This window comes from Magnusiomyces paraingens (assembly GCF_902498895.1).
Source record: "Magnusiomyces paraingens strain CBS 517.90 genome assembly, contig: contig1, whole genome shotgun sequence".
In the NCBI taxonomy this organism is placed as follows: domain Eukaryota; kingdom Fungi; phylum Ascomycota; class Dipodascomycetes; order Dipodascales; family Dipodascaceae; genus Magnusiomyces; species Magnusiomyces paraingens.
The window spans coordinates 4294677-4316567 of NW_022474067.1; the positions used below are offsets into that span (position 1 = coordinate 4294677).

General features: G+C 38.2%; 10 protein-coding genes across 10 annotated transcripts; 3 read left to right on the forward strand and 7 right to left on the reverse strand.

The window, feature by feature from the left end:
- Positions 1–221: 221 nt before the first annotated feature.
- SAPINGB_P001286 (uncharacterized protein) lies at positions 222–1763 on the reverse strand (the record flags this gene model as incomplete). Its single annotated transcript, XM_031996009.1, has 1 exon — positions 222–1763. The coding sequence occupies one exon, from the start codon at positions 1761–1763 to the stop codon at positions 222–224; it is 1542 nt and encodes a 513-aa protein (XP_031851900.1).
- Positions 1764–2096: 333 nt separating this feature from the next.
- Positions 2097–4576, forward strand: SAPINGB_P001287 (uncharacterized protein; the record flags this gene model as incomplete). Its single annotated transcript, XM_031996010.1, has 2 exons — positions 2097–2099; positions 2147–4576. The coding sequence occupies 2 exons, from the start codon at positions 2097–2099 to the stop codon at positions 4574–4576; spliced, it is 2433 nt and encodes an 810-aa protein (XP_031851901.1).
- Positions 4577–4755: 179 nt separating this feature from the next.
- SAPINGB_P001288 (uncharacterized protein) lies at positions 4756–5787 on the reverse strand (the record flags this gene model as incomplete). The annotated part of the gene is made up of 1 exon (XM_031996011.1): positions 4756–5787. One exon carries the CDS (start codon positions 5785–5787, stop codon positions 4756–4758), a length of 1032 nt encoding a protein of 343 aa, XP_031851902.1.
- Positions 5788–7294: 1507 nt separating this feature from the next.
- On the reverse strand, positions 7295–8170 carry SAPINGB_P001289 (uncharacterized protein; the record flags this gene model as incomplete). Its single annotated transcript, XM_031996012.1, has 1 exon — positions 7295–8170. One exon carries the CDS (start codon positions 8168–8170, stop codon positions 7295–7297), a length of 876 nt encoding a protein of 291 aa, XP_031851903.1.
- A 989-nt stretch (positions 8171–9159) lies between these two features.
- SAPINGB_P001290 (uncharacterized protein) lies at positions 9160–10041 on the reverse strand (the record flags this gene model as incomplete). The annotated part of the gene is made up of 2 exons (XM_031996013.1): positions 9160–9957; positions 10039–10041. The coding sequence occupies 2 exons, from the start codon at positions 10039–10041 to the stop codon at positions 9160–9162; spliced, it is 801 nt and encodes a 266-aa protein (XP_031851904.1).
- A 1901-nt stretch (positions 10042–11942) lies between these two features.
- Positions 11943–13502, reverse strand: SAPINGB_P001291 (uncharacterized protein; the record flags this gene model as incomplete). The annotated part of the gene is made up of 1 exon (XM_031996014.1): positions 11943–13502. The coding sequence occupies one exon, from the start codon at positions 13500–13502 to the stop codon at positions 11943–11945; it is 1560 nt and encodes a 519-aa protein (XP_031851905.1).
- A 342-nt stretch (positions 13503–13844) lies between these two features.
- SAPINGB_P001292 (uncharacterized protein) lies at positions 13845–15308 on the reverse strand (the record flags this gene model as incomplete). Its single annotated transcript, XM_031996015.1, has 1 exon — positions 13845–15308. The coding sequence occupies one exon, from the start codon at positions 15306–15308 to the stop codon at positions 13845–13847; it is 1464 nt and encodes a 487-aa protein (XP_031851906.1).
- A 362-nt stretch (positions 15309–15670) lies between these two features.
- Positions 15671–17920, reverse strand: SAPINGB_P001293 (uncharacterized protein; the record flags this gene model as incomplete). Its single annotated transcript, XM_031996016.1, has 1 exon — positions 15671–17920. One exon carries the CDS (start codon positions 17918–17920, stop codon positions 15671–15673), a length of 2250 nt encoding a protein of 749 aa, XP_031851907.1.
- A 381-nt stretch (positions 17921–18301) lies between these two features.
- Positions 18302–20081, forward strand: SAPINGB_P001294 (uncharacterized protein; the record flags this gene model as incomplete). Its single annotated transcript, XM_031996017.1, has 2 exons — positions 18302–18319; positions 18378–20081. The coding sequence occupies 2 exons, from the start codon at positions 18302–18304 to the stop codon at positions 20079–20081; spliced, it is 1722 nt and encodes a 573-aa protein (XP_031851908.1).
- A 549-nt stretch (positions 20082–20630) lies between these two features.
- On the forward strand, positions 20631–21728 carry SAPINGB_P001295 (uncharacterized protein; the record flags this gene model as incomplete). The annotated part of the gene is made up of 3 exons (XM_031996018.1): positions 20631–20810; positions 20871–21108; positions 21172–21728. 3 exons carry the CDS (start codon positions 20631–20633, stop codon positions 21726–21728), a joined length of 975 nt encoding a protein of 324 aa, XP_031851909.1.
- Positions 21729–21891: the final 163 nt, after the last annotated feature.

A 21891-nucleotide genomic window follows, 5' to 3' on the forward strand; every position in this document is an offset into this window, starting at 1 on the left:
ATTTTTTTTCTTCTATTCAGCCAAAAAAAAAAACAAAAAAAAAAACAATAAACCCAGCAACTGCCTGCACCATTAATCTACTCACGTGATAAGGGCAAGGGTCCCTCCTTTCTTCTTTCTCTCACTGCGTAAAAGCTGCTTCGGCAGCCCCACGCACACCGTCTTGTAAAAGTGTTGTAAAAGGCCTTTGAAAAACGCCTCCCATTTAACAATAATAATAATCAGTCTGTTTCGGATCCGTCGTCAAAATTATCGGTAATCACAGTTTTTTCAGAATGTGCTGCTGCTAAGGTGACCGAAGACTTGTGAACCATCATCTCCTCATCTCTATCATCTTCACTGTCATGACTGGTGTCTGTGCTTTCATCCGTACTCTCGTCATTCTCAGCCATAATCTGTTCCGGTTCCTGCTCTCTATCACCTTGGTTAGCTGCACTGTCATTAACAACAGATCCTTCACTCCCATCCCCACCCTCAACCTCCTGCTGTTCCTTACGCCGCCGAATAAACCGACGCCACGGAGCCTCTGGTGCGTTCAGTTCGGCAAGGCTCGCTTCCAATGTAGCAGTTGCATCTTCCATGGAATCACTTCTACCGTTGTCTTGTCTATGCAGGTCCAAAACATGCTTCTCGGGTAATTCTTTTTTAGTGGGTAATCCAAAAAGTGTTTCTGATAATGGTGCTGCTATTGGTTCCGATCCTAGTTCAGACTCTAGTGCTCTTGGGGCTGGTGACCCCATAGGCGATATTGAAACTAATGCCTGACTAGTACCCACCCCTTCATTATTTCCAACAGGCTGGCTGGCTAACTGCAAAACCTCAGGCCTTATGGGAACAACTCCTCCCTCCTTCATCCGCCCTTCGGTATCAAAAACACTGTATTCACCGACCTTGGCGTAAAAATCATACAGCGCAGCATCATCATCATCCGGAATGTCAACGCCTTCCCGCAATTGCTCTAGTTTCTCCTTCTTCTTATTCAAAAGCATCAGCATCTTCTCCAACAAATCAGCTTCTTCAAGAGCTTTGCTTTGTAAAAATTCCTCCAATTGGACTTCCAATTGTCGCTCATGCTCCTTCTGCTTCAAAATCTGTGTTTTGGCTCCCATCAACTGCGCTGTTCCTTGAATCAACATATTATGCACAGTGTTGGTACTCTCAGATCCTCCTCTATTCATGGCATGCAATGGAATCTCTCCAAGAAGCATAGCTTCATATGCAGACCAGTGAGCTGCTCCTCTTGCACGGTATCCTCGCCGAATTTCCAAAACTAACATGCCACTACTCCCACTATCACCATTAACTCTAGTAGTCAACCAAACGGGGGGTGGTCGCAAACTCTGCGTCCCAAACAACACCTGAACAAGTGAATCCGCCAACTCAGCCTGCCTGTATGTTTTTTCAGTCTCTGCAAATCCTTCTGCTAAAAAATATCCAATGTTGTGTTGTTTCACATTCGTACTAAACATTCTCCCGTCACTGGTAGCTGCCACTAGTGTCACATCGTAGTCTGCAGATTCAATGAGCCGCTCAATCTCTTCCACATAGTCAGTTATCATGTTATTGTTATCTGGGCTGATTCCATGAGCATACACTTGAAATACAGTTGTTATCCCCGCATTTTCCCCTGGAAGTTTGAATTGTGCGTGCCGTGATGCTGCAAATCGGCTGACTCTCTGGGGTTGTAGTGGAACCGTGTCACCAGGTTCTTCATGTTTGATCTGAGGATTGCATACTGAAAAGCTCCATAAAAGCTTTGACATTTGATGGTAAGAAAGGGAAGGGGGAGAGGAAGGAAGGATGGTGAAAGTTATACACCAAGTTTTTGATGAGAAAAAAAAAAATAAACAATAGTGAAAAGGGAGAGAAAAGTCAAAGAAAAATTTTGGGGTTGTGTGATTTGATTTTTAGCAATGGCAACAGTAAAAAAAAAAAAAAAAATATAGAGGGGTCACATAAAATACTGAAATAGATCTCATATAATAATTTAGGGTTGGGGTTTCCCTAAAAAAAAATTTTTTTTTATTTTTAATCGTCAGGCTTTTTGATTTCAAATCTTTTAACAATTCACATATTTGAAAAAAAAAAAAAATAATATGGTAAGTCCTTTTGATATTCATCTCCTACTCTACTAATATCATTCAAGTCTTCTTCAAAACAACAATATGGCTCTTGGAAAACTCCCAAGGCTGGATCTAAACAGCGCGCTAATGCTCGTAACCCCACCGGTTTAGGTAGAGCCCTGAAAAACAGCCAAAAAAAAGCAGGTAAACCTCAAGGCTTCATTGACGGCCAAGGCAACTTTCGCTACACAACTGACCTGCCCGATGGTGAGACTGTTAGAGAAAACGCATCTCAAAATCCTAATGAACCTGGCTGGGTCAAACTTCGCTCAGTCACCCAGGAAAACGCTCTTGATGAGTTTCTTTCCACAGCTGAACTTGCCGCCACTGATTTCACTGCAGACAGATATAACAATGTCAAAATCATTAGCCAAAATGGCGTCGATCTACCAGGTGGAAACAACATTTCTGGACTCCCAGTATCAAACTTTACTGCTCACAATCCTTACCTTCTTACAGCCCAACAGCGCGAGCAACTCGAAGCTATCCATGCCCAAAATAGAAGTAAACTTACTGTCCCCAGAAGACCAAAATGGGAACGCGGCGTAACTACTGCCACAGAGCTTGATCGACTCGAAAAAGAGGCCTTTTTAGATTGGAGAAGAGAGCTCGCTAATCTTCAAGATAACCAAGACTTGCTACTTACCCCATTTGAGCGCAATATTGAGGTCTGGAGACAACTGTGGCGTGTCATTGAGCGATCTGATCTTGTTGTTCAGATTGTTGATGCAAGAAACCCTCTTTTTTTTAGATCTGAGGATCTTGAGGCATATGTCAAAGAGTATGACGATGGAAAGAAACATAACCTTTTGCTCATAAATAAGGCTGATCTGTTGACTGTTTCGCAAAGAGAGGCATGGGCAAAGCACTTTAAACAACAGGGAATTAGATATGCATTTTTCTCTGCCTTTGCTGCTCTTCAAGAACAAGAGGCTGAAAAGCTGGAACAAGAGCGACTAGATGAGATTAAGAGAAGAGAAGAAGAGGAAAAAGAAGAGAACGAGGATGAAGAGGATGAAGAGGATGAAGAGGATGAAGAGGATGCAGAGGATGCAGAGGATGAAGATGATGAAGAAGATGAAGAAGATGAAGAAAAAGACAATGATGATGATGACCGGGAAAAAGAGGAATCCGAAGAACTCGAGGAAGCTGAAAAACCAGAACAAAAACCTCTTGAAAAGTTACCTGTTAGACAAATTCTTCAAAATAACCCAATCCACATTCTTACTGTTGAACAGCTCGAGGAGCTCTTTCTGACTGAAATCCCCGAGAAGCACAACGAACCTAATACCGAAGACGAAGAAGGTCTCGATGCTGCTACAAAAAATCAGCTCCACAAACGCGCTGCTCTCAATATTGGCCTCGTCGGATATCCCAACGTCGGTAAATCTTCCACCATCAACGCCCTCATTGGCTCAAAAAAAGTCTCTGTCTCTTCAACACCAGGTAAAACAAAACACTTCCAAACTATCAACCTCTCTCCTGATGTCATTCTTTGTGACTGTCCTGGTCTAGTGTTCCCCAATTTTTCCAATACAAACGCTGAACTTGTTTGCAACGGTGTCCTGCCCATTGACCAGCTTCGCGAATTCACTGGCCCTGCCGCTCTTGTTACCCAGCGTATTCCCAAATTCTTCCTTGAAGCCGTCTACGGTATTACCATTTTCATCAGACCGATTTCTGACGGTGGTTCTGGTATTCCCACCGCTTCAGAGTTGCTCTCGTCTTATGCGCGTGCTCGCGGTTTCATGCGTGCCGGTGTCGGCAGCCCTGATGAGTCGCGTGCCGCCAGATACATTCTCAAGGACTATGTCAATGCAAAGCTCCTCTACTGCCACCCGCCACCAAACTGGACAATCAACCCTGATCAGCTGCCGCTTGGCGCTAAACCTTCTGACATCCAGGACCCCGAGTTCATTGGTTCTCAATTTAACTCTCAACTTTACAAGCTTAGCAGTCTTCCAGAGTCCCGCCGTCAACAAATCTTGGCCGCTATTGCCAAGAATCGCTACGGTGACAATGCCACAATCCAAACTCTTTTCCAAAATGTTCAGCACGAAGAACAGGAAAAGGCCACAGATCCCTCTACTGCATCTAAACTGACGCTCCGTCAGGTTGAAGATACCATTGACCTTGCAACTGAGCTCGAGTCACTCTCATTTTCTCAACACGTGCCGCTCAACAAGTTGGCTGGAACAAAGAATGTCCAACTGTCTGCCGGCCGCACTGCAAACCTGCAAGCCGTTGTCAGTGCCGGTGCCTCTTTTGACCAGGATTTCTTTCAAAGCTCGTCAGCATGGGGACATCAAAACGTGCCTTTCCACAAAAAGGGGAAAAAGGGACCCAAACATGTTAACGCACCCGTCACAAACAGCTTAACCAAAAAGGAGGCCAAAAAGAAGAGACGTGCTGGCGCCGCTGCTGGTGTTGGTATCTATAGTGATGCTTATTAAATACAATGGGGATACAATATATTTTTATAACTATAAAATTAAGGAAAGAAAAAAAAATAATAGAAATTTTTTAAAAGATACTTTTTAATGCTTTACTGATACCTAACTTTTAAAATTACTAGTGTAGTATGTTATCATTCAGTAAAGAAATATAGATAATTGAAAATAAATACTAGGAATTAATTAAAAACAGAGTGCAAACAGGACAGATCCATTTTACGAACCTGGTTCTCCATATCAGGTGTCAACATGTCCTTATTTGCTGGGCCACCAAACTTGTGATAATTGTCAAAATCATATAATGCCACAAGACTATCAGAAACTTCTTCCATATTCATTGACTTGAAAAAGTTTATAAAAGAGGTTTCATCCTCGGTGGTTCCATCGTTTGGACTGAGGCATTTCAAATATGTCAAGTTTTGATTTTGTGGAATTAGACCAAAAAATAGTGTTCTAATAAGTCCGTCTGAAACATCCCATCCCTTTCTATTAAAATCAGGATTTTTAAGAAACGAAGGAAATCTTTGAACAATAGCAGCTTTTTCAAGAGACCCAAGAATAGAAGAATCCGAAAGTAGTTTTCTTTTTCTGTTTAAAATCTTTTGAAGACCCGGTGATAAATAAAATCCCCTGACCGTCCCAAAGACAAAACTTTTGAGTGATGGATGCGTATTCACAAGTTGAAACAAACCTTCATAAAAGGAAATTAACCTAGCAACAACAAAAAATGTACCATCAACCATAATAATTTTCATATGTTCTGAATCTTGAAGGGCAGTGTTGAATTCTAAAGGTTTATTAAAAATCGCAACAAGAGCTAGTTCGAAGATGAAAAACATTTTCTGATGATCTGCTGTGGACTGTCCAACTAAATCTAATATAGTATCCAAATCGAAAGGGAGAGCCTCGTAAAAGCTTGATATATCTAGATATGCTGCTTTAAAAGCTCTTTTAGTTATACCAAATTTTATGAACTCACGAAGGTCATCAAAATATTCATATGGAAAAATAGTGGTATAAGTCAGTTTAGTAAGATTAGTCAATTTCTCAAAAAAATTGTGAAAACCAGAAATAACTCCTGTTCCACTCTCATTTATTGAAAGTGAAGTCAACAAGTTATTGTTTATTGGTAAAATAATATCTTTTTGAAAATTTATGGATCCGCGATTGCGATCATCTGATGGATGACGATAATATCCTAGCTCAACCATTTTTGGAAATTTAAAAAACTTGAAAACATCATATGCAGTGACAAAATGAGTTATTGGTAAAAACACTTTATCAAACGAAGAAAGATTTAATAGCGGAGAGTGAAAAAAGAAAGTTAAGTATTTGTTCCCTGGATATGATATACCCGACTTTATTATGAAATAAACTCCACAGGAATCAATATTTTTGGGAATAGATTGAATTGTATCCAAATGACTTTTCTCAATAAAAATATTTTCAATTCTTTCTTCATCGTCCATGGCAATGATTGTGAGCTCAACTGTTAGTGAATGAAGATTTGGCATATTTTTTAGTTGTTTAACCATATATTCAGTATAACAAAAGGAAGATGCAAGAATTTGAAGTACCTTCAGATTTTTTAAACTAAGGTTAGGTGGGAAGTTTTTTACATCTTCTTCTTTTCTTTCACTCATTTTATATATTTGGAGCTCAGAAATATTATTAAAGACATTGGGAACATTGTTAAAAAGGTCTCCCATATATAAAAAAAGATTTCCTTTAGTGTTTATAAGACTAGTAAGCCGAACCTCAAAGTCAGTGTTTTGGTTGCCATTGGAATCGGTTAAATTGATAAAGTTATTAGCAACAGACTTAAAAAATTTCGATTCCAGATATGAGGGTCTCCAATTATGAAACTCTATGCTTTTCATAATTGGATAATCGGTTTTAAAAATTTGAATGTGTTTATGAGAGTTCCGAGTAATAGTAAATTTACTCATTAAACCTTCCAAGGTTTCTTCTTCTTCCTGGTTAACAATAACAACCATTGTTACATTGGAACTTAAAAACCATCCATAATTTTGGGGATTCCCAAATACTTTTCCAGAAGTTTGACGATAACCAGGATACTCTCTTTCATAATTTTCTTTTTTTTGAAAAGATTTATCAAAAAATACCAAGCATTTGTTCCAAGAAGGTCCTCGAAATATACTTTGTAGACAGCGGCTTGTTTGACTCAAATTTATAACACTTTGAGTAGGCAAAAACTTTTGAATTTCTAAAAGAAAATCTTTTGAAAGACCTTGAAGGTCAAGGTCATTGGAAGTAGACATATTTAGACCAGTTGAGTTTTAAGATAATAGAAAACAAAAATTATAGAGGGAAACTGGGCTTTTTATATTCAATTTTTTCAACTCAAAAAAATTGATGCTTGAAATTTTTGAATAAACTTATAAGTTTATTTAAAAATTTAAATTTACTAATTAGTAAATTTATGCAGGAGTAACAAAGTTGGATACTGTACAAAAATGGTTGCTAAAATGAGCATTTGGTAAATTATTGATCCTTGAGATAAGTTTGCAAGTATCAACCGATACTAAAAATTGCTTAATTACTTAGCTTAATAAAATGTAACTTTTTTCATAAAAATTTTTTTCATTTAAAAAACTTAAAAAAAATTGCTCCATAAAAATTCATTTGGTTTCCTTTTTGAATTTATTATTTTAAACTATAAGATTCAAAATTTTTGGTCATTTTTTTAAAAAAAAATTATAAAAGAAGCTTAAGGTTAACTGCCTGAGCTTGTTGGGAAGCCTTTTGAGCCTGCTGAGCAGCAACTTGAGCTTGGTGTTGAGCTTGATGCTGCTTAATGGATTCCTTAATCATCAAAATAATATAATCATCAAGATCAAAGTGCTTGTGATCGTGATCAAATGTAGCTGCACTGTCAACTTCAGCAGATTCAGAATCAGAACTTGAAGTCTCATCCCTAGCGTTAAGTTTGGAAGCCTGGGTAGCTTGAGAGGTTTGAATACGTTGGGCTTGAGCAGCCGCTTGCTGGGCCTGATGTTGTTTAATTGAATCTTTGATAACCATAATAATGTAGTCGTCAAGATCAAAGTGCTTATGATCGTGATCAAAGGTCGCAGCACTGTCAGAATCTGTAGATTCAGAATCAGAACTTGAAGTCTCATCTCTAGCGTTAAGTTTGGAAGCCTGAGCAGCTTGAGCGGATTGAGCACGTTGAGCCTGGGCAGTAGCTTGCTGGGCCTGATGCTGCTTGATGTGTTCCTTAATAGCCATAATAATGTAGTCGTCAAGGTCAAAGTGTTTGTGGTCGTGGTCATGGTCAAATGTTGAGGCGATATCGACAAGTTTTTGATCTGTGGAAGCATTGTCGTATTTATTGGAAAGATTTTCAAGTGCCGCCATTGAGTCAGTGCGAGTAAGAGTTTCAGCAGAAGAAAAAGCCTGTTCACCTTCAGCTCTAGCGTTAAGCTTTTTATTATCTTCTCCAGCGTTGTTTAAAGAGGCTTCAAGAGCCATGTGGTCATAACCCTTTTCCTTTACTGGAAAGGCCAAAGCTACAGAGGACATGGAAGAAATGAGAGCTGTGGCACCGAGAATAATGTTAGATTGAACCATTTTGATAATATTTAATGAAGTGAAAAGCTGATGGATGAAAAGCGAGTATTGACAGTAACGAAAGTTATAAATCGTTTAAATGATTGTGAAGATTTAACTGATAAGATATAATAATAAAATGAGAAAGAATGATAAAAAAAATTATTTGAAGAAAAATTGAGTACTATTTATAATGAAAATTTCAAAAGAATATCAAAAACTATTTCATTGATTTATTGAATAAATTCAAATTGTTAATTGCACAATCCATTGCCCTGCTTCATTTAAAAAAATGTTGAGAAAAACAAAACATGTTTAAGTTGTAGTTATCAATATTCACCAGCAATTGCTATCTGATGAGAAAAACAACATGTCAATACAAATAAAAGCGCAAAATATGTGACCCTGTAATAGCCAAATAAATTAAAGCTTTATTTTATATGAAAAGTAATGAATAGGAAATCACTTTTTTGAAACATTCAATGGAGCTTGATTCCGGGGATTAAACTTAATAAAACAAGCATTCATTTAAAGCTCATAGTAATTTTGTATTTTTTTAATATACCGTTTATTACAAAAAAGTTGTAAAATTATAACTAAAATCAACTTAAAAATATCATCACCTTTTAACTAATATTATGGAAAGAAGTATGACAGAAATTTGAGATTTTTTAAAAGTTCAAAGAAGGAAAAAGAAAATAAAGGTCCGCATAAAATAGAGCTTCAAATGTCTTTTATTTCCACATAAAAGATTATCTTATCTTTTCATTTATCAATGGAGCTCACTATATATAAACTGACAAAATACTGAGGTAAACGAGCATAAAACTGGTAAGCAAAAATAGAAAAGAAAGTTTTAAAACTTTAAACAGTTAAGGTCTAAGTCTTAACTTTAGATTTTAAATGAAACTTGTCAGGAAAGCACAACATAATTTTTTTAAAAACCGATTTTTTTCTTCTTTTAACTAGTTAGGTCATAACTCAATTTGTAATTAATTATTTTTAAAGTCTTACAACATCAATATATGACTCTTGCTATCATGTTCCAACAAATGATCTTTAATTACTTTAATAATCATATCATCCAAATCATAATGTTTGTGGTAGTAATCAAAATCAAAACTTGATGCAGTATCAGCTTCAGTGCTAGAGTCTGAGGCTGAAGTCTCGTCGCGAACTTTCAGATGGTGATCCTGAATTGCATCCTTAATTGCTTTGATAATCATGTCGTCCAAATCATAATGTTTGTGATCATGATCAAAATCAAAGGTAGATGCAGTGTCATCCGCTGTATTGAGCTCTGAAGCAGAAGTTTCATCCCGAACCTTAAGGTGATGGTCATGGATTGAATCCTTGATAGCCTTAATAATCATGTCGTCCAAATCAAAGTGCTTGTGATCGTGATCAAAATCGAAAGTTGAAGCACTATCGGCCTCAGCTGAAGCAGCCACAGATTCTATGCTTGAGCTCCCGTCACGAACTTTTAGATGATGGTCATGAATAGTATCCTTGATTGCTTTGATAATCATATCATCCAAGTCAAAATGCTTGTGGTCGTGGTCAAAATCAAATGTCGACGCTGTATCAACTTCTGTGTTAAAGTCTGAGGCTGAAGTCACGTCGCGAACCTTCAAATGGTGATCGTGAATTGCATCCTTAATAGCCTTAATGATCATGTCATCCAAATCAAAGTGTTTGTGGTCATGATCAAAATCAAATGTGGAAGCGGTATCGAGTGACTCAGGTGGTGAGTCCACAATGGCTTGATTGTCTTCCTTATTTGCCTCAACCTTGACATTTGAAATTGCCTAAGAATTCCCATTTACAGGATATGCAAATGACATAGTAGAAACAAATGCGGTTGCTCCAAAAATAGTATTAGCTCGAACCATTTTTTTATTGGTCGTTAATGAATGTGAGGTAGTTGTTATTAAGGAAATTATTGAGTTAGGATATAGAATAAGTTCTTTGTTAAAGAGTAAAAAAGTGAATGGTTAACAAAAAAAAAGATTCAAAAAGAGAAATTATCAATTATTTATAGATAATTCTTTTGAAAAATAAACAAAGTACAATGATATTCATTTGTTGAAAGCTACGGCATCTATTCCTAGAATATTGAGCTCTTTACAAATCCTTTGAAAACATCAAAACATAATTGAATACTTTCGACTAATAAACAAATTTGTGTTTTAGCTCTTAAGTTGCAAACCGAACTTGTGAGCCTTGAAACAAATCATTTCCATAGATAGACCAAAAAAAAATTACTGTGGGTAGGAGGTGAATTTTCCTATTTTGAACATTTCTTAATAATCGTGATTTGAGTATTTTCTCTTCCTCTCTTAAATTTTGTCCTCGTCTCTACAGGCATTTCAACACTTCCTAATAAGGAAAAAATCTGTTTAAAAATTGAAAGTCTCTGTTTATTTTACCATAACTAGGCATACAAGCAAGATATGTAAAAATGCTTAAGTCACAAGTCTAACTTAGAGAGGTAATGAAATCGAATTGGAATCACGATGATCAAAATCGGTTTGAAAAATAAAGCTTTGTAAATAATTTAGTTAAATTAAGTCATGATTTGATCAATAAAACATGAAGTCTGAAATTCAGACCTTTAATCTTGTTAGGCCATATTTAATCCGCATTCCTTTTAGCGAAATGAAACTAGAGACATTGTAAAAAATTAATTTATCGGAAACTCTTGAGGCAAAACAATAATCCTAAAATACTATTTTTGAATTTCTTTTACAAATCAAATCAAAAATTTTCAAAGGCCGTCCACTCTAGAGTATTTTTTTTTGCACAGGAATCCTAGTGAGACAGGCATTAGAAGTAGAAAATGGTTTAAAAAATGTAAAGTTGAGAGCATATTCACAACTTTATAACTCGAAATTTCGCTTAAAACCCAAGAATTTATGTTTTTAGACCCTTGAAAAGATATAACATAGGTTTCTAAAAAGAAAAGTTGGTGATACTATCATATGCCAAGAGAGCAGCAAAACATAAACCTCTTAATATTAAATTTCTGTTGATGGCAATTACTTAATTCAATCTCATTTAATGTTGTTTTAGTATCGTAGCTGTAAATATAATTTAAAAGGATTAAAAAAACTAACACATTAATTATCAACGGGTATTCTTTGAGCCCACCAATATCTTTATCATCTTTCAGAAATTACATGTCTCTGTTAGTTTCCATTAAAAGTTTAAAGCAATTTTTTTTACTACAGCAATAACAAACTTTTATCAAAGTATTTTAATATATAGCAATAAAAATTATTCAACTGAAAGGGGGTTTTAAACAACTAAAGAGGACAGGTGATTTTCAAGTGAATAATGGGCTTTTAAAAAGGTCAAGAGCTTGTTTTAGAATAGTTTATGTAATGGAATATGATAAAAAGGTAGTAATTAAAAAAATAAGCACTCCAAAATAAAGTGAATTCAATGATTTTAAAATGAAATGCTTTATTTTTTGGTATTAAAAACGCAAATCTTTTAACAGAGGCAAGACAATAAGCGTTCCATGTAAATCTAAAAAAGTGGCAATCTTTTCGAATGAATTTTTTTTTAATAAACACAAATAATTATTACATAACATTAATAAAATATTATGTAATAAAGATTACTGATCTCCAGCTACTTTCTTCGAGTTCACTTAAAATGAATCGAATTTATAAAAATTACATCACATCTTTAGAATGCATTAGAAAAATATACAATTAAATGAAAAGCCAAAAAAATAAATTATTCCCCTTTTTTATTTTTATTTTTTTTGTTTTAGTCATGACTAAGTCTAATTTTCCTTCTTGAGCTCATCAACAATGATGGACTTTATTAACTCAAGATCAGGCTTGTCAGCAAAGAGATTCTTCTTCTCTCTGCCAGGAAGCTCCTTAAACTCTTGAGGAAGAACATCATTCTCAAAATTGTATCCCTCCTGACCCTCAAGAGCCAAGTCAACAGCATCAGCAAACTTAGCAGGGTGAGCAGTAGACAGAGCAACGTGGTGGTGATCAGCAGCATCGGTCTTCTCAATGACGTTAAGGGCTCCGAAAACAGCAACTGAGGTGTGGGGGTCCAAAATGTACTTGGGAGAGATTTCTGTGTAAACCTTCTTGATGGTGGCAGTGGTTTCCTCATCGGAAGCACGCTCACTGGAGAACTGGAGACGGGCGGTGGCAAGAACCTTCTCAGAAACGCTGAACTTGCCAGTGGCCTTAAGATCAGTCATCCACTGATTGACAAGCTGGCCAGCCTCTTCGTTGGAATCAGTGGTAGTGCGAGCAGCGTACCAAAGGTAGCGCTCAAAGTTGGAGGAAACAAGAATGTCCATGGCAGGAGAAAGAGTGGCGTGGACAACAGGGCCAGCCTCAGCAGAAGCACTCTTAGAATAAACACCAGACTGAAGGAATCTGTGGAGAATGTCGTTGCTATTAGTGGCGACAGTGAGCTTGTTGATGGGAAGGCCCATTTGCTTAGCGTAAAAGCCAGCGAGAATGTCACCAAAGTTGCCAGTGGGGACAATGTAGTTGATCTTATCAGCGAGAGCCTGAGCACCGCCCTCAATTTTTCGGGCCAGAGTGAAGAAAGAGTGGAAATAGTAGGTGATCTGAGCAAGAATGCGGGCCCAGTTAATGGAGTTGACAGCACCAACGTGGTACTTGTCGTTGAAGGCCTTGTCGCCAAAGACTTGCTTAACAAGGTCCTGGCAGTCGTCAAAGGTACCTTTAACAGAAATGGTATGAATATTGGGGTCGAGAACAGAAGTCATCTGGGCCTCCTGGATAGGGGAAACTCTACCGGTGGGGAAGAGAATAAAAACGGAGACATTTTTCTTATTGCGAAGACCGTAAATGGCAGCCGAACCGGTGTCACCAGAAGTGGCACCGACAACGGTGATGGTTTCTCTAGAAGGGTCGGTAGGAGCCTTACCTTCATTTCTTCTGGTGAGGAAAAAGTCGAAAAGGTTACCGACAAATTGCAGAGCAACATCCTTGAAAGCGTAGGTAGGGCCGTGGAATAGCTCGAGCAGGTGGAGGTTGATGTCCTTGTTAAGAGTGGTGGTAGGAGTGATATCCTTAGAACGGAAGGTGCTGTAAGACTTTTCAATGATCTCCTTGAGATTATCAGCAGGGATCTCCTGGCGGGAAATGTAGAGTGAGAGGATCTCGAAAGCAAGCTCCTGGAAGCTCAGGTTGGCCCACTTGGTGAGGAAGTCCTCAGGAAGAGTGGGGATGGCGGTGGGAATGTAGAGACCTCCATCGGGAGCAAGACCAGTCATGATAGCCTCCTCAAAAGAGATGGCTTTGTCAGAGGATCTGGTAGAAAAATACTGTTGGCTAGCGACGACCATTGTTATATATTGGACTGTGTAGTTTTTCAAATGTTGAATGTTGTTGGAGAAAGGAAATGAAAGTTTTGTGGAAAAAAATTTGTTAAATTTTTTTTTTTTTTTTCGTGACACCTATATGGGCGTGATTTGTCCAATAAAGAGTCATACACAAGCACACCCACACATCACACTAAGTACTACCAGCAGTAACCTTGTCTAGTAACTTTGAAAAAAAAACTAAAGCAATCCTTGTAAAATCTACGTAAAAAAAGAAAAAAAAAAAAAACAAGATTGAATTTAAAGTTGTCATTATTATTAATAATATTATTATTATTATTATTATTATTATCAATATCATCATTATCATCGCTTTGTATTCAGAAACATATGAATTGTCTGATTCAGCACGTCATCGGTGTAAAAGTCCGACCTTCTAACCTCTTCTTCGTTGAAGCCCTTGTCACTCATAATCAAACGCAAATCACTGGCTTGAGATTCAAGCCACTGTGAAACAGTGTCAACAGGGTTTTTAGCCATTGAATCCATAAACTGATATTTGAGTCTGTTGGCATTCATGGCTTGAATGGTTTGTGCAATCTGATCGTCCAGGGTTTGGATTTCGGCCTGGTGTTCGTTCCAATTACCCAACAATTCTGCCATTTCCTCCTTCATGGGATGATCCTTCTCAATCTCAATGTCAAAAACAAAATCACCGATATTGTTTTCCTTGTCAACTTGAACGGTATAATCAATGATAATGGGGGCTCGTGGTAGCAAAAAAGGTTGAATAAGCGTGGGGATTTGAGCAAAGAAAAAGCTGTCGCATCCAAAAAGTTTCTTGAGAGCTGCATCACACTTGATTGTTCTTTTATGTTCAATATCCTGAAGTTTGTTAAACTTGATATACTGCCAAAGAGCAAAAACAACGCCAGTTTTTGTTTCTTCGTCTAACGCAATGATACGTGCCAACTGCGGTGAAAGCATAAATTTATCTGGGTACTCCTTAACCTGGAAAAGAATTTTGGCCTTAATAGGACGATCGCCATTCCGTCTAATGTCCAAAATATCAAACCCCAGTTTATTTTGTTGCTGTTGAGCCACTGCAGCCTGCTTTTCAAGAGGATCAGTTGTCTCGTGCCATTCGGCTATGGTTCTTTCAGATGGGTCGCTGAGATTCTCAAACTCGACAATTATGCTGGTAAAGTATGAAGAAAAAAGACGGCGCTTTGAGGAATCTAGAGGCTCTTTATTGTCAAGTAAACGGCCCTCGATTCTTAAATTAAAAGATGGAGTCGTACTGCTCCCATCAAAGACAAAGGTATTGCTACCGTCATCCAAACCAGCGGCCATTACTTGCCAAGGTTGGTCTTTCACAGAGTTGGAAATGAATATTCGCATAGTCTCATGCGTTCTCATATTTCTAGCCATTAGATCCTGAAGATCCAGCTTTTTACGGTAAAGTGTCGCGTCAATCTTTCGCTCTACTTCCTGCAGCTTATGATACATCTGGGCTTCGGGCAAAAGCTCGTCAAATAGCAGTGACAAGTTTTTGTCAGTAGGTTTATTATAAAGAGTTGGTTGATCTCCTGGTTGAGGCTGCTGCTGTGTACCGGGAGGCGGTGGAGGGATATTATACTGTTGCTGCTGTTGCTGCTGTTGCTGTTGTTGTTGCTGTTGTTTTAACAGCTGCTGCTGGTGTGCTGCGGCTTGCTGTTGTTGTTGAAGTAATTGTTGTTGTTGGGCAGCAGCAGCGGCAGCAGCCTGCTGTTGTTGCATTGCCTGAGCAGTGCTTCCACGAGGTCTTCCTCTAGTTCCTCTTCCAGTCATTTTGTAAAAGCTTTATTTTATGTTATGGGAGAATGTGAATTTGTTTTATAATACAATTTTATATATATAAATATATATATATTTTTGAAAAAAAAAAAAAAAAAAAAAAAAAGACGCGTCGGTAATGGAATGAAAGATTTCTTGGGGGGAAGTGCGAATTGGCGATTAAAGTGGAAGAAAAAAATGAAAAAAATAACAAAAATAACAGCATTTGTTACAATATTATGTAAGATATATAAAGTGTAATAAATCTTGTAATTGTAATAACAACCAGATTTCATATCATAAATAATTCCCATTTCTAATAAAAATACACTTAAAAAATTAAAAATAAAACCATTCTAAACTTAGAGTGAAAAGTCCTAAATACCGGATCGAAAAATCTGTTTACGTTGGTGTCGGAATTGAATTGTTTCTCGCCGCTCAAGCATCAGCAGAGCGCGGTCCAGCGCGTTTTGCTGGTATCTACCCGATTGCACAAACTCGTTTAGCAGTCGTTGATAAGACGTGCTCCACCCAATTGGCAACCGTCGTTTAAGTTCTTGTTCAATCTTGTTAACCTCGTGAACAAGCTCCTGTCTGGTTCCTGCTCCTGATTCTACAGCTGCCATTGTAGAACACTGGAATAGCCGCATAGCTTCCTGGACATGCTCCGTTGTAACGACAGGTGAGAGTCGCAGTTTGGCCAAAGATTCAGAAATACGAATAATAGCTTCCAACTGTCTAATAGTAATTGGAATTGATGATCTTTCATTTGAGTCCTGCTCTTGTTGTTGAACAATTTGTCGGATTTCAACAAATTCACTAGAAAGGGCTTGTGAAGCTTCTGGAGAAAGTCGCGGTGCGCACTTAGACTTGCAGTAGGCAATATATCTCTTCATCTTTTCAATGGGTATCTCACCTACTGCTTCTGTAGCTGCTTTATTCATGTGAATATTCATAACGTGATGAGCAATTTCTTTATCTCTTTGCTCATTGTGCTCGTCTTTAATAATAAAAATCATGTCAAATCTTGACAAAATGGTTGTTTGAAAATCAATATTTTCTCCGGGACTTTTCATCTCATCATATCTGCCAAAAATCGGATTGGCAGCAGCTAAAACACTTGTCCGTGAGTTAAGAATAGTAGTGATTCCAGCTTTGGCAATTGAAATAGTCTGTTGTTCCATGGCTTCGTGAATGGCAACTCGATCTTCATCCCTCATTTTGTCAAACTCATCAATACACACGACACCGCCGTCAGCAAGCACCATTGCACCACCTTCAAGATAAAACTCTCGAGACCCTGCATCTCTCTGCACAGAAGCCGTCAAACCAGCTGCAGATGAACCCTTACCAGAAGTGTAAATCGCAATAGGAGAAACCTTTTCCACGAATTTTAAAAGCTGAGATTTAGCGGTACCTGGGTCGCCCAAAAGTAAAACATTGATATCGCCACGAAGGCGCATGCCGTCAGGCAAAATCTTTTTCGAACCGCCCATCAATAAACATGCAATTGCCTTTTTAACGTCTTCATTACCATAAATACTAGGAGCAATACTTCTGGCAAAGATTTCATATAAATCAGGATTTTTGGAAATATTGATAAATTCTTCTTCTTCTGTTTCAGAAAAAACCATATTGCGCATGAGATCATGACCCGCATCCTGTTGTATACCAACGACCCGTAGATAAGGATGTCTTACAGCCACTGCATTAGGAGTTCCTTTAATATTGCTGGACTTTGAAAAAATAGAGTAGATGCCAATAACAGTGCATCGAGTACCAGGGGTGACCTGGTTACATAAATTTCGATCAACCGACAAAAGAATGTGCCGTGGCATTTCACCTACAGGGACCATATCGGGAGCTTCCTGTAATTTTAATGACTGCTGGTCAATAAATGAAGAATGTTCATGGAAAACAACATAAGGATTAGGCGGACAGCCTTGACGCTGGTTAGAATCAGAAACTGCCAAACAACGACTAGGCAAACTTATTCCTGAAAATCCGCTGTCCACTTCAATTCTATGAAGGTGGTTACATCCTCGACAAATAAGTTGTAAAGAAGTGGCTTTTGAAGAAAGAGTAGAAGCGGAAATGACAATACCGGGTATTTTTACTAGCTTCGATATGTAAGAAGCGCTCAGCTCTCGAATTGAAAGAGGATTCGAGTTAGATTTAAGAATAATCTGACACACAGGAATAGCAGAAATTGCTGCTTGAGGGTTGACATGTGTTTCATTAGAACCGTTATTGATACCTTCTTCGTTGGAACTTTCACCATTTTCGGCAGATGTATTTTGTGCAGCAATTAGGGAGGGGTAAACAATCTGTTTTGCAACGTCACGAATAGCTTTCTCAAAAAGAGGAAGAATTTCACCAGGTTGCTCAGAAATCTTTTGGCCAATATCTTCATTGTAAGCAATGATATCCTCCATGTTCACAGTCAAAGAGTAGTTTTTGGAGAGAACATTCTCCCTCAGTTGGTCACGATATACATAGCTATTATTGACCCAGAACTCTAAAATAAAAGAACGAAAAATGGCCTGAATATGAGATAAGTTCGGCTCATTTGAAGTTTCGCCTGGGAGAACAGATGTTGTTGTGATTCTTCCTCGATCGTAGGACATGTTAATAAGTTTTGTATTAACGAAAATTGTTGAAAAGGAAAGAAGAATTAAGGTAAACAAATAAACAAGTAAACAAAATAATTAGCACTGGAATTACAAGTAAACAAACAAACAAAAATAAACAATCACCTACCAGCATAAACAACGCGTCGCGTAAAAAAAAATGGTATTATGTAAACAGTCACGTTACCTAACTTATGTAAGAACTGACTAGTCTTATTTTTCTAGAACCTCCCATGAATATTGTCGTGAGAATTTCCAGGTGATTCTTCGCATCTGATTTAAAAACCACCCCTCCCCGCTCTTGAATTTTTTTTAGAGAACTACTCAAAAAATTATCTCTAATAGTCTATCAAATTTTTACATTTATATATCAACAAAATGTCTGACGCTGATTCGGTATGTTTTGGTAGAAAATTGGATTCTTTTTTATGTTCTAATGACTAACTTTGAACAGCTAAAAGCTCAAGGTAATGCTGCCTTCGCCAAAAAGGACTTCCCTGCTGCCATTGAGTTCTTCACAAAGGCCATTGAGGTTGCTCCTGAATCTACTGCACATGTTCTTTATTCAAACAGATCTGGTTCCTATGCCTCCATGAAGAATTACGAAAGTGCTCTCAATGATGCTGAGATTTGCGTCAAGCTCAACCCTAGCTGGGCTAAGGGCTGGAATAGAAAGGGAGCTGCTCTGTTTGGCCTTGGTGACCTTGTTGGTGCTCATGATGCCTATGAGACTGCCTTGGAAAAGGAGCCCAGTAACGCTCAGGCTTCCAGTGGCCTTAATGCCGTCAAGGAAGCCATTGACCGTGAGGCTGCAGCTGATGGCCAAAATCCTGATATTGCAATGACTAGCATTTTTACTGATCCAAGAACTATGGAAAGACTCAGAAGTAATCCCAAGACAGCTGAGTCCATGAAGGACCCTGCCTTTGTTGCAAAGCTTAATGAGGCTGCTAAAAACCCAATGGCTTCATTCAAAACCGCCGCTCCCGACACCAGAATTATGCAGGCCATTGCTGTGGCTTTGGGAATCGATGCTGATATTGATATTCCTGATTTTGGTGCCCCGGCTTCTGCTGCTGAGAATCCCTCTGTTCCTAAGGAAGAGCCTAAGCCTGAACCCAAGGTTGAAGAAAAGGAAGAGGAGGTTGACCCTGAAGAAGCCGCTAAGAAAGAAGCCAAGGCCAAGGCTGATGAGGCTAAGGCCTCTGGTAACTCTGCATATAAGGCTAGAAAGTTCGATGAAGCTATCGGCTTTTACAACCAAGCTTGGGAGCTCAACAAGGATATCACATACCTCAATAACCGTGCTGCCGCTGAATTTGAAAAGGGTGACTATGATAGTGCCATTGCTACTTGCCATGAGGCTGTTGAGTATGGCCGTGAGGTTTTCGCTGACTACAAACTTATTGCTAAAGCCTTTGCGCGCGCTGCCAATGCCTATCATAAGTCTGGCGATCTTAACAACGCAATTCTATATTACAACAAGGCTTTGACAGAGCACAGAACCCCTGATGTACTTGCCAAGTTGAGAGCTACTGAAAAAGAGCTTAAGAATAAGGAGGCTCAAGACTACATTAACCCTGAACTTGCCGAAAAGGCCAGAGAAGATGGAAATGCTAAATTCAAGGAGGCTAATTGGCCGGAGGCTGTTAAGCTTTATACTGAAGCAATCAAGAGGGCTCCTGAGGATCCTCGTGGCTACGCTAATCGTGCTGCTGCTTATCTCAAGCTCATGTCATTCCCCGAGGTGGTCAAGGACTGTGACACCGCCATTTCTAAGGATGTTAACTTCTTCAAAGCTTATAGCAGAAAGGCAACTGCGCAGCTGGCTATGCGCGATTATGCCAAGTGCATTGAGACTCTTGATGCTGCCCGACTCATTGATACTCAGAATAAGCATTCTGGTGAAATTGATGATATTTACAACAAGGCTGTTTCTGCCCGATTTGCTGCCACTGAAGGTGAAACTAATGAACAGACTTTGGAAAGAGTCAGCAAGGATCCTGAAATTGCTAGCATCCTTCAAGATCCTGTTATGAACTCCATTCTACAACAAGCTCAGAGCAACCCTGCTGCTCTGCGCGATCACATGCAGAACCCAGATGTACGTCGGAAGATCAACTTGCTCATTGCTGCAGGAGTTATCAAGACTCGATAAATATTATAATTATTTATTTAAAAAAAAAATAATAATGATGTAGGATTTTACGAAGAAATAAAAAAAATTTTGAATAATATTTACAATTTTTCAAGATTATTTTTGAAATAAAATTTTAGATTTGTGTAGATCAAAGAGGCAATTTGTTTTACTTTTGTGTTTGGTTGTTGCGTGACTTTAAAAATTTGTGTCTATGAAAAGTTTGTGGGTAAATTTTGTTTTTGGAACGTGGCAAATTTTTAACACAAATTTTTGATGAACAACATTTAAACCAAATTTTGTGTTCATTTAAATCACAATTGCCAAATATTAGTGTTTGTTTTTTAATTTTTACACAAATATTTGTGTCTTTCTCAAAAATAACTAATTTACAATTTTCCCACTTTTTTATTCTTTCTTCCCCCTTTTTTTTCAACTCATCAAAACGCCGGTTTAACAAACCAATCTCAATCTTTCAGGCATTGTCTCTTAACAGCAGAAGGCCAAACCCCCTTAAACCTCCTTTATTGCCATTTTTACTATTTTCTATTAGAAAACTTCACTTTCACCATGGCCGACGCACACGAAGCTGATCTCGAGTCCATTATCGATAGACTTCTTGAAGTTAGAGGCTCAAGACCCGGAAAGCAGGTTGACCTGCTTGAACACGAAATTCAATACCTATGCACAAAAGCCAGAGAGATTTTCATCCAGCAACCTATATTACTTGAGCTTGAGGCTCCTATAAAGGTATGTAAACTTGATTATCTGCGCGTTTTTTTTTTTTGAATAATATTCTGACTCTGTTAGATTTGTGGCGATATTCATGGTCAATATTATGACTTGCTCCGCCTTTTCGAATACGGTGGCTTTCCCCCAGAGGCAAATTATCTGTTTCTCGGTGACTATGTCGATAGAGGAAAACAATCTTTAGAAACTATTTGCCTTTTGTTGGCTTACAAAATTAAATACCCTGAAAACTTTTTCATTCTCAGAGGCAATCACGAATGTGCCTCTATCAACCGTATTTACGGCTTTTACGACGAATGTAAGTAAAAAGAATGGCATTAAAATCTTTGTTGAATACCATAACTAACTTTTTTTCCTCTAGGCAAGCGCAGATACAACATTAAGCTGTGGAAGACCTTTACTGACTGCTTCAACTGTCTCCCTATTGCAGCCATTATAGATGAGAAGATCTTCACCATGCATGGCGGTCTTTCTCCCGACTTGAACTCTATGGAACAGATTCGTCGCGTTATGCGACCAACCGACATTCCCGATATTGGTCTTTTATGTGACCTGCTGTGGTCTGACCCTGATAAAGATATTGTTGGATGGAGCGAGAATGATCGTGGTGTATCTTTTACTTTCGGACCAGATGTGGTGTCGCGGTTTTTGCAAAAGCATGATATGGATCTGATTTGCCGTGCACATCAGGTCGTCGAAGATGGTTATGAGTTCTTTTCTAAGCGTCAACTAGTGACTCTCTTCTCGGCTCCCAACTACTGTGGTGAGTTTGACAATGCTGGTGCCATGATGAGTGTCGACGAAAGTCTCCTGTGTTCTTTCCAGATTCTCAAGCCCGCAGAGAAGAAGCAAAAGTATGTTTATGGTAACGCCCGCCCTGTCACTCCATCAAAAAAGAATAAGAAGACCGGAAAATAATTTTAGATGGGCGCGTTAGCAGATGCATGACTTAATTATCATTATACACTTTTTTTCTTTATTTTCCCGTGGTTAATTTCTTATTTTTTTTGTTTTATTATTCTATGTAGTTGAAATGGTTTTATTTTTTTTTTACAAATCTTATTTTAACTTCTTCATATCA